General features: G+C 37.0%; 1 protein-coding gene across 5 annotated transcripts; it reads left to right on the top strand.

Annotated features, from left to right (window-relative positions):
- The first annotated feature begins 4,661 nt into the window (after positions 1-4,661).
- LOC135582872 (uncharacterized membrane protein At1g16860-like) lies at positions 4,662-9,993 on the top strand. 5 transcript variants are annotated; one of them, XM_065105161.1, is made up of 6 exons: positions 4,980-5,054; positions 5,156-5,202; positions 7,071-8,079; positions 8,536-8,691; positions 9,010-9,221; positions 9,470-9,993. In XM_065105161.1, exons 3-6 carry the CDS (start codon positions 7,189-7,191, stop codon positions 9,660-9,662), a joined length of 1,452 nt encoding a protein of 483 aa, XP_064961233.1. In that variant the 5' UTR covers positions 4,980-5,054; positions 5,156-5,202; positions 7,071-7,188; the 3' UTR covers positions 9,663-9,993. The 5 variants fall into 5 exon arrangements, with proteins under 5 accessions (XP_064961231.1, XP_064961232.1, XP_064961234.1 ...); XM_065105159.1 differs by lacking the exons at positions 4,980-5,054; positions 5,156-5,202 and adding an exon at positions 4,662-4,820; XM_065105160.1 differs by lacking the exons at positions 4,980-5,054; positions 5,156-5,202 and adding an exon at positions 4,682-4,820 and having other exon boundaries at positions 6,978-8,079.
- Positions 9,994-10,358: the final 365 nt, after the last annotated feature.

Genomic DNA, 10,358 nt, shown 5'->3' with positions numbered 1-10,358 from the left:
CATCAGGTTTCTTATATGCAAAAGTACATTTTAACCATGACCAATGTGATTCTTTTTTCCATAATTTGGTTTGCTTGTTGCCGTTATATTCAAGCCTAGTGCCTTTTTTCGATCTAGATTGCACAGTGAGTGACGGCTTAAAGCTAGAAACAATGAAACCTAAAGCGAAAGAAAGGTGTTTTTAGCTATTAGAATGAGAGAATTCAGAGTGTTCACTTCAATGGAACTGCCTGTGAGTAACCCAACACATTTCAATCAAGTCCACGGAAAGTGCAAGATGCATGTCAAATTTAGAATCACTACACGATTAAGATGAGAGTTTGAAGCAATTCTAAATCTTTCACAATTCCATTCTTTAGTAGATATCTTTTTCATGATTTGGTTGCGTATCGGTGGGAGGATCCATTTCTTTCTAGGAATCGATTGAAGTAGCCTCACCTCATGTTTCTCAGTAACCAATATTGTCTTCCACTTCTCCAAATTTTCACTGATTTGTTTCTGTCTACAGGTTTGCATGGACCAGAGTATGAAAGTTTCTAATCATAATTGATCTCTGACAGATGTTGGCACGGTTGAAGTGGAAAGAAGAAGACAACCGAAGATTTTGGCACGGAATAGGTAGATATTTTACTTTCATTTGATTAATCTTTGGAACTCATCACTTGATCCCGATGCCATCTTTCATCTCACTCTTATCTGTTCCTTTCTCAACTTTAACAAAACCAAACATGCCTTGATTTCAGATTCTTGATTAATATTGTGGTTCTATATGTCGAACTTTAAAATGGTCTTCACCTCAATGAGTAGACGCCATACTCCGCCTTGGATTATTAGGACAGCATTCCATGATAGCAAAAGGAACTATATTTTTAAGCTGCATAATTTCATTTACTGACTTGAACATAAAAGGATCCTAAGCCTGCCATGGCTCTCCTTATGCTATTTCCGATCATATTATCTTGTCAATTTACCATGGTGGCCAAAAAACTATGTTCCTCTCAAGCTTCAACTGCCGATTATATTTTTTGAACTTGGCATGTCTCCAGATTTATCGATAATATCTATCTAGGCTAACCATCTCAGTACTCTAATTTATACAGTAACAAAGCATCAAAACAATATCATATTACTACACATCTTGTCAGACGTGCATCTAACAAGAGAGACAAAAATTAAAAAGAAAATTAAAAACAAAAGTCCTTTTATGATCGAGTCATTCCAAGGTTGCTACTTTGTGCCATGGTGAGCGAGCTGGGTGCCATGCCTAGATTGATCCTTTGCAACGTAGAGTCGGAAGTCACCTGATGTTGAGGGTAATGTTGTGTATGTTGATCCTCTTCAAAACCTGCATTTACAGGTGCCTCATGCGTTAGGCAGCCTTTCTTTATCAAAACTCACCTTTCGGCAAAAGCCACCTGATACAAAACTTTAACTAATCAGAAAAGGTTGGTCCAGAATAGCTGCCATAGTTGCATTAAACAGAAAATGAAACAATGGATTGTTGCAAAATATTTGTTATTTGATGCCTTTTGTGTATGACAATTCATGAGCAATTCTATTATCATGTTCATTCGTTAGTCTGTCCTGAAACATTGATGTGCAAATGATCTGTCACATTAACTAATAGCTCATTTTCTCTTTACAACCATGACAAGGACCGGACTCTGGTTAGTTTGCAGCAGAAATTGTTGTAGCATTTTTGTGGATGATATTATATATGAAACGATTAGAAGTATCAGAAAGCATATTTCCATGATGTCATTTGAGGCAAAATATTGGGCCAAATATTTTCCATTTGCACCCCTCCCCCAAAATTTTAGATAATATACATTCGGATAAGAATAGGATGAAGGTCAAGCAGTAAGATCATAACCAAAAAAAAATCTTGCCTACCCTTTTCAACAATTTGAAAATTCAGATTATATGAAAAGCTGAGTGTTTATGTTAACCAGATCTCAAGTCATGCAGATATGTAGTCATACTCAGCTTTTGCTTTGCTTTCTAATAACATGTGAGAATGAAAGATAAAAACAGAAAAAATTGAGTCGAATATAGTAACATGTGCTATTTATTCAAATGGAGTAGGTTTTTGTTGATTCCCATGAACTATTGGATGGTAGTCGTTTTCCGGTGTGCTGTGTGCAATTTTGTTTTACTGAACTAATCCTTTTCATTAATTAGGAATTTAGGATGTCGATATACAGCTATATTATTTAGTTACTGATTCTTCAGAACTAGGATAAAAACTAATTCTAACTTCTCAAATCCTGATACACAATGATAATCATTTTAGAGAATTTACAGAGTAGCATTGCAGATATCATCAGAAACTACAGTAATCAAGCAAAAAAACTGTGAGACAAATGAATTTAAAATTTTGTATCAGGAAATAATGCTTTCAGAGCAGCATATTTGTAGCTCCACTTCAAACCATTTACCTTGGCCATTGGCTAGGTATCTGTGTCAAGATCAATCATGTGGATAGAGAGAGCCTGAGTAGATTTTGCATTACTCTTTCCTACTCATCATGAAACCCTCAAGAGAGAGATCTTTTGACTGTGGTCATAGCTAGGCCTACCTCAATGAACAAATATGCCCCAATTGTAAACCCATCAGGTCATCATTCATCTCAAAACTTTGCTGTTATGCATTATCTTAATCCCTTCACCCTTCTCCTTCCTCCTCTTCTAGAAGAAATCTACAGAAACCTTTTCTTCAGTTTTTTGTCTTCCTAGAGTGTGCACATTCAATTTGCTTCCAAGCCACCAAAGTAATTGGAGTGCCTTATGAATCAAAAAGCATTTGCCAATGATTAACAAATATCTCTCTCCATTGAGTTGCATGCTTCAATACATTACATGTGCTAGAAGAATATATGTGGAACAATATACACACAAATCATCAGTACCTCATCTCTCACACAACACATTGGAGACAGTCATCAGTGGAAAAATATCCACAAGTTCCTAGCTGATCAGGAACCTTTCCACCTCTTCTATGTCATAGTTTCAACCTCAAGCAAAGAGGACAAGTGAGACTGTGTTCCACCTGCCATGATTGACCTTATTGTACAAGCAGCAGTGTTGTCTGTGATGGAAGTTCATGTAGATAAAATTGTGTGCTTTCCACAAGAAACCTTAAAGTACAATCTGAAGTCGTATGATTAATCTACCAAAGATTTAGTTGCTATTACACAGTAACAGAGCGAACAGCCTTCTGATTCTTCAACCACTGGCACTACTCTCTGATGCTTGAACCACCAAACACCTTCCAATTTCCAATTCTTCCAAGTATATATGAGCTGTGCCATGCAACTTAGAGCTGATATCATCCGTTAGATATAGTATCAATGGATTCCAAAATCTCCAGTATGAGAACAGATCAAAGCTACCGAATCCTGCAACAGCCCTTCGATTCACAGCTTTGTTACCATGTCATTATCAGGTTGGATTCGAGGAACAGCAGTGGTGAAGAGGGGAATAATGTGACATGAAACCTAATGTGGCAGGCAGATATCCTCTATCGCATGGAGTGATATCTAAGCAAACCATTACTTGCTGCAAGGGAAATAATAATTTTGTTGACCATGATATGACAGAGCTACATAGCTTCATTGTTGGGTTGTTGCATTGCCTACAATACATACCTTGTTCATCATATTTGACCATTCCTCTCCTTTAACTTTGTAAGGCCTCAAATAGAATCAAAATCTAATAAACATATCTCTCTTTTCTTTCTTCTAAGGGATTTGATTTGCACCACTCCACAGTGCTTACAGAATGGATGTTCTTCTTATAATGTGCTTGCCAACAACCTCAATGGAGTGATGAGCAAGTTTGATTTATCTTGAAAACAAAGGCAGAGCTTGTCGAGTGTGGGACAACTCTTGATGACAAATTAGGTGCAAGCACCAAAGCCATGAGGAGCAGATGGTCCACCCCTTCATCAACCATGTGATGATGACATGGGAGTATTGATGTCTTGGAAACACCTCATTCCTGTTGGTGGATCACATTGCCAATATGAGCCAAAATTGCAGACATTACAAGTGACCAAGGATTAAAATAATAGGTAACATGCTTGAGATGAACTTTGTAGCCTATTATCTATCCTTCAGACCATCCACTGTCATAAAATCTCATGCATTCAAACTCAACCATCTCCAAGACCTAAAATTATGGTACCTCTGTCATGCAAGTAGTAGTTCTAAGGGGAGTGCAGGAATATTAATATTATCAAGTTTGCTGAGGTTTGAACACAAAAAATGTCCATTGGAATTAGAGTTGGTAGGTGCAGAATTGTTGAAGATTTTTAATCAGCCTGTGAACACAGCAAAAAAAAATGGTTAGATTCAATATTTGGAATAATATCATGATGTGCAGCACCAAGAACAAGAAAGATGCAATCCAGAAACAGTGATTGAGTAAAAATGTTGTGAATCACACATCAAGAAATAAAAGGTTTATGTTTTACAATGAGTCCAAAAAAATCTTTTCAAAATTTGAAATTTAGGGTTATAATAGTCATTTGTAGGGGAAAAAAAAGAAAAAGGAAAAAAAATTCAGGAGAGAGAGAGAGAGAGAGAGAGAGCGGAGGGACCAGTGCAGGTGACAGGTTTGTATACATAATCTCCCACCTTTTCTCACTCGGTAGAAGGATCTCTCTCTCTCTCTCTCTCTCTCTCTCTCTCTCTCTCTCTCTCTCTCTCTCTCTCTCGCTCTCTCTTTTGTGATCCATTTGCAGCTTACTTCACCTCCTGCCTCCTCATCCGTCGACTGCTGCGGAACTGCTGGTTTCTCGGCTGCTATTTGGATTCGGAGGTACGTGGCGGTCGATCTCTATCTTTTGCTCGCTTACCCAGAACGAGATCCTTTCTTTTTCTTACTGTGAATCCGATGGAGGGTAAAAGTTCTTGCTTTGGAATAGGTTGCGTCGATTTCGAGAATGTTGATGTAAAGTTTTGTTTTTTCGGTAGGCGGAATCCTCAAGTTTGGTTCTTTTCGATTCAGCTGAAATTTATGTCTGTTTTCTCAATTTGCGGAGTTTGGAGACGGGTAATTTAGCAAAAAAGTGATTTTTTTTTTATTTTTAGAAAGCGAGAAATTGTTCTTTTGTCGATGTGTGAATGTTCATTTCTCTTTTATTTAAATTCTAGGAAATGATCGGATTTATTCGAAAAAAAGTTTTGATGGGAATGCGAAGGTATGTTTTTTTTTTTCATAATTCAGATCTGGATTTGTTGATATGGCAAAAAACATTAATCACAGATACTACCAACTTCGAACCTCTTTCAATTGTGGGAGTTTATAGTGTATGATCTTCCTATTAAATGTGTTGTTCTTTGTTTCTCATGAAATGATCGCTTGGCACAAATGTGCATGTTCAAAAATCTGTTGATCAATGTTCTAATGCGGTGACAGGCTGTATTTGGTTTCAACTGTTGACTCTGTAATTACTGGAAAAATGATACATTCCACTTGGATTTGAATCTGTGGAACAGACATTCTTTACAAATTTTTAATCGGGAGGTTGCTTCTTGTACTTCTTTGGTTTGGATTCATGATTCAACGCCGTGATTTATGTGTTATCATTCCTATTGGATGTGCAGCATAAGTTGCTTAAACAAACATGTTAGCATGTTCTACATTGCAATTGCCAGTTGCAATATGGGGCCTGCATCTTACTTTGACTTCTTGATGTTCAAAATGCTGGCATAATTAAGTGTTGTCCCAATATTATAGTGCAGGGCTAGAATTGATGGTGTAACATCTCTGTCAAAAATTTATATGCTCTAGAATTATTTGGATCTACTACTGGGAACAGCTAGAAACTCCGGAAAATGTACAAACTGTTTGAAGTCTAAGTTCGATCCAACTAATTACTCGTATGCCTTTTTTCAGCTTGCTGATCCATGTAGAAGATGGTGTTATTAGAAGTATCATGATGAAATCTAACATGTCACATAATTAAAATTGTGTAACAAGAATGTGGGTTCCTTAAATTTTTCTTCTCTCTTCAATCTCTATATGAATTTCGGAGATCTACGATATGGCCTGAAATTCCATATACGATACCTAACTCAGATACTAAGACTGTCTGAATAAAAAGGAAGGTGGGTATATGAATAACTAATGAAGGAGAATGGATATAGGTAGAGTCAAATCTCCAACATGTTTTCTTTTACAATTCACTATCCGTTAATGGTAATACCATGCTCAAATGTTTATGCTATTATTACTTGCCACAAGCTGCAAATGAGTTCTTGCTAATTTTTGTTCAGAGATGAATTTGTTGAATGAAAATTTTAAGACATATTATTTCCTTAATTGGAGCCAGTTGAGAATCTTCTTCTACTCGATGGTTCAATGTATCTTTGTTTCATTAATGTTTGTCAAGGGAATGAATTTGGTCATATGGGATGCCAGTGCAAGAGCAAGATATTAGACACTTGTCTATAATTTGATTTAATTTGTTGCCATATTCTTGTGACATCAAATTTGCAGAATATTCTGACAATGCTTCACTGAACATCAATTATTAAAAATTAACACTGTTTGCTAATAAAGGCTATACTCTTTTGTGAAAATCTCCTTTAATCCAAACTTCAGACAACAGCAATTAGTTATAGAACATTTTTTAGGTGCATTCAAAAATAACAGTAGGCATAGTTACGGCGTAGTTGACATAAGAACTAGAACAACTTGCACGTCTAATGGCATGATATAAAAAGACTTAAATGGACCTCAGTGGGGTGTCTCAGATGGTCACTTTAGTAGAGGGGATCTTGAATACTTTGGATGGATTTATGAGGAATGATATAGAGTTGTCATTGACGATTTATGAGGAAAAATAACTCAAAATGGTCACCATATTTAATCTGAAGTTTTTCTGTCACAATAAATAGATACATATATTGCCATTTTATTTATTCCATATGTTGTTTACTAAACCATATTATACATGCATGATTCTACCAGCATGGACATGCCTTTCATCATCTGTGATGTGGTTCTTTGTATCTGTCAGAAGATTGCTTGAAAGATAAAGTGTGGATCCTTGCTTTGTCGCAGCTTTTGACTCACCATGATGATGCCAGGAGCTGATACTCAGGATTAATTCCTGTGGATCATTGTAGATATTCATCAGAGGATATAGCAAGATTTAGTGGATCTGTTTTGCTAAAGCATAATGGGTTCAAGATTCCCATCGCATCAGCTCAGCAATGGCCTGTATGTTTCGGGTAGGCCAGAACAGCCAAAAGAGAAGCCTCCAACAATGAGCTCAATTGCCATGCCATATACAGGTGGAGATATTAAAAAATCAGGTGAACTTGGTAAGATGTTTGATCTTCACATGGAGAAGTCTAGAAAATCTGGACCTCTCCCCGGTGCTCCCTTAAGAAATGGATCGTTTGGAGGTGCAGCTCCTCACTCAGGACCGGTCATGCCTAATGCCTCTGGTCGTTCTAGCTATTCTGGTTCCCTCTCTTCTGCAGTTCCTGTTTCTAATTCTTCAGTAAACAGACAAAAGTCTAATTCTGGACCACTTAAGCATGGGGATTCAATTAAAAAGTCATCTGGTCCTCAATCTGGAGGTATAAACCCAATGGCTCGCCAGAACTCTGGCCCTCTCCCACCACCACTCCCAGCTACAGGACTCATCACATCTGGCCCAATTAATTCCGGACCACTTAACTCGAGCAGTGTACCTCATAAAGTATCCGGTCCACTGAATTCAATTGGATCAGTGAAGCTACATAACACCACTGTTGTTCATAATCAGGCTGTCACTAATCTTGGTCAAGAGGAGGATTATTCATTCAAGGGGAGCTTGCCCAAGCCAATATTGTGGTCTGTAGTTTTGCTGTTTGTGATGGGGTTCATAGCAGGGGGCTTCATTCTAGGAGCTGTTCACAATGCCGTTCTTCTTATAGTTGTTGTGATTATTTTTGGAGTGGTTTCTTCACTTTTCATTTGGAACACTTGCTTTGGAAGGAGAGCAATCATAGGATTCATTTCTCAATATCCTGATGCCGAGTTGAAAACAGCAAAAGATGGGCAATATGTCAAGGTTACTGGGGTATGTAGCGTCCTAAGAAAGTTATTGATGATTTTAGAAGTGTTAGAGGCGAAAGACAATATTATGGTCAAGACAATTTTCTGTTCTTTGTTAAAATTCTCACTTATATAGCACATGCATTAGCATCCTGCTTACCACAAACATCCCCTGTCAGACTACTTACTAAATTCTTTGCACATTTTGACTACATGAACCATAGTTTTCGATAGAAGTAATACGGAGAGTAATTTTGCATTTTGTTGTTTCCAGATATCCTGTTGAATATGACAAAGGAAAATAGTATTGTTATTTTATTTTCTAGCATTTCTAAGATTTAGGATGTATTGGATATGGCACAACATAGAACTTCCACTAGATAATTTTCCTGTCTTTCATTTGCTGTCAATTTATGTATGTTGGCTTTACGATAACCATGCATTTATTCTATTGAAGATGATAGACTTGAGTTTCTTGCAGGTTGTCACATGTGGAAATTTTCCCCTTGAGTCATCATACAGTAAAGTTCCTAGATGTGTCTACACATCTACTAGTTTATATGAATACAGGGGCTGGGACTCCAAAGCTGCCAATTCGAAGCATCGCCACTTTACTTGGGGATTGAGATCAATGGAGGTATGCCTCTCCCTAATTGTTGAACTTAATGAGAAACAAGTGATACGTGTTTAAAAGAATATATTTGTCCTTTTATTTTAATTCTCATGGGATATCCCATGAACCATTTCTGGTGGGTTTTACCTCCAGATTCCATCAAACTCAGTTTCTAATTTAAAGGGCATCTAAACGAGTGGAACTAGTGGTGTTTCAGTTTCCATTATATGGAAAGCGTTCGATTTGTTTGAAACTGTTGTTACAAGGAAATGTCAATCATATTGGTTTTTTGTTTGTAGATACTTGCTTTTAATTACTTTGACCTAAATAACTCTTTCGCAGAGGAATGTGGTTGACTTTTATATCTCTGACTTCCAATCGGGCTTGAGAGCTTTGGTTAAAGCTGGCTATGGTGCTCAGGTGACCCCATATGTTGATGAGTCTATTGTTTTTGACATCAACCCGGACAACAAGGGCTTTTCGCCTGAATTTCTAAGGTGGTTGCGCAAAAGGAATCTATCCAGTGATGATCGTGTTATGCGCTTGAAAGAAGGGTACTAGCGTTTCATTAGATAGTACTTCTTTTTGTTGCTTTCCTTCATCTAGTGGTGCTGCATGAGCATAATCCAGACATATGAATATATATAAGCACAATATTATGAGCACCTCTGTGATATATTAATCGATTATTTTTTGGACAGAATGTCTTAGCAACAGGGTGCTGCATAAAATCATGCTTTTCAACATCTCAAGCTCTACATAATGTTCTTTACTCTAAGCACCAAGACCTTTTTCTTTGCAGCTACATCAAAGAGGGCAGCACTGTTAGTGTAATGGGGATTGTCAGAAGGAATGACAATGTCTTGATGATAGTACCACCTTCGGAGCCCTTCTCAACAGGATGCCAATGGGCAAAGTGCATTCTCCCAGCGAACCTTGAAGGAATCGTAATGAGATGCGAGGACACTTCAAAAATCGACGTCATACCAGTATAATGTATATAGTTAGTTGGCGTTAAAATAATTGTTTTAGATGTCAAATCTATAATCGTATTTTGCCTGTTGGCTTTAGCAATGCCTAAAATGAAGCAATGATTTGCATAAGGAGGAACTTTTATCCTCTGAATGTGTTTGATTGTGTAGCCTTTTTGTGTTTCACCTTCTTGTTGAGTTCAAGTACATCTGTAAGAAGGTCAGTTTGATTACTACAGTTGATGAGGTCTTTGATGTAATTGAAATGGAAGGTTAGACTGGCAGTATATTTTGCTGAGACAAACTTTCTACCTATCTGAATAAATTGGATCTGTAGATTGGTTGCTGTTTTTTACTTAGTGTCTCTTGTTTGTGAGAATTTACACTTCTTTTGCGGTGTAGTTGTCGATATTATTGCTTGACTGATATCTTCAATCTACTCATCAGGTTAAGGAATTGTCTTCCATGCACAATATGTAGAAATCTTTTGTCTTTGATATAAATTGCTTCATCGCAGTAGTAGTAATTGGATTTTAAGGCAAAGGCCTTACAATTTGTCACTTTTTTGGATACAGTTCTTCTAATGGTTCCATTAAAAAGTTATTACAATATGTCATATTAAAAGAAAATTATAGTGTAGCATGATAAGACCCTAAAGTCTTATCGTCGTTCTGATACCAAATGATAAGACCCTAATGTCTTATCGTGGAAAAAAAGAGA

Source organism: Musa acuminata, chromosome BXJ2-4, assembly GCF_036884655.1.
Source record: "Musa acuminata AAA Group cultivar baxijiao chromosome BXJ2-4, Cavendish_Baxijiao_AAA, whole genome shotgun sequence".
Taxonomy (NCBI): Eukaryota; Viridiplantae; Streptophyta; class Magnoliopsida; order Zingiberales; family Musaceae; genus Musa; species Musa acuminata.
The sequence above is the reverse complement of the archived record's forward strand: the minus strand, read 5'-3'. Positions and strand labels throughout refer to the sequence as shown.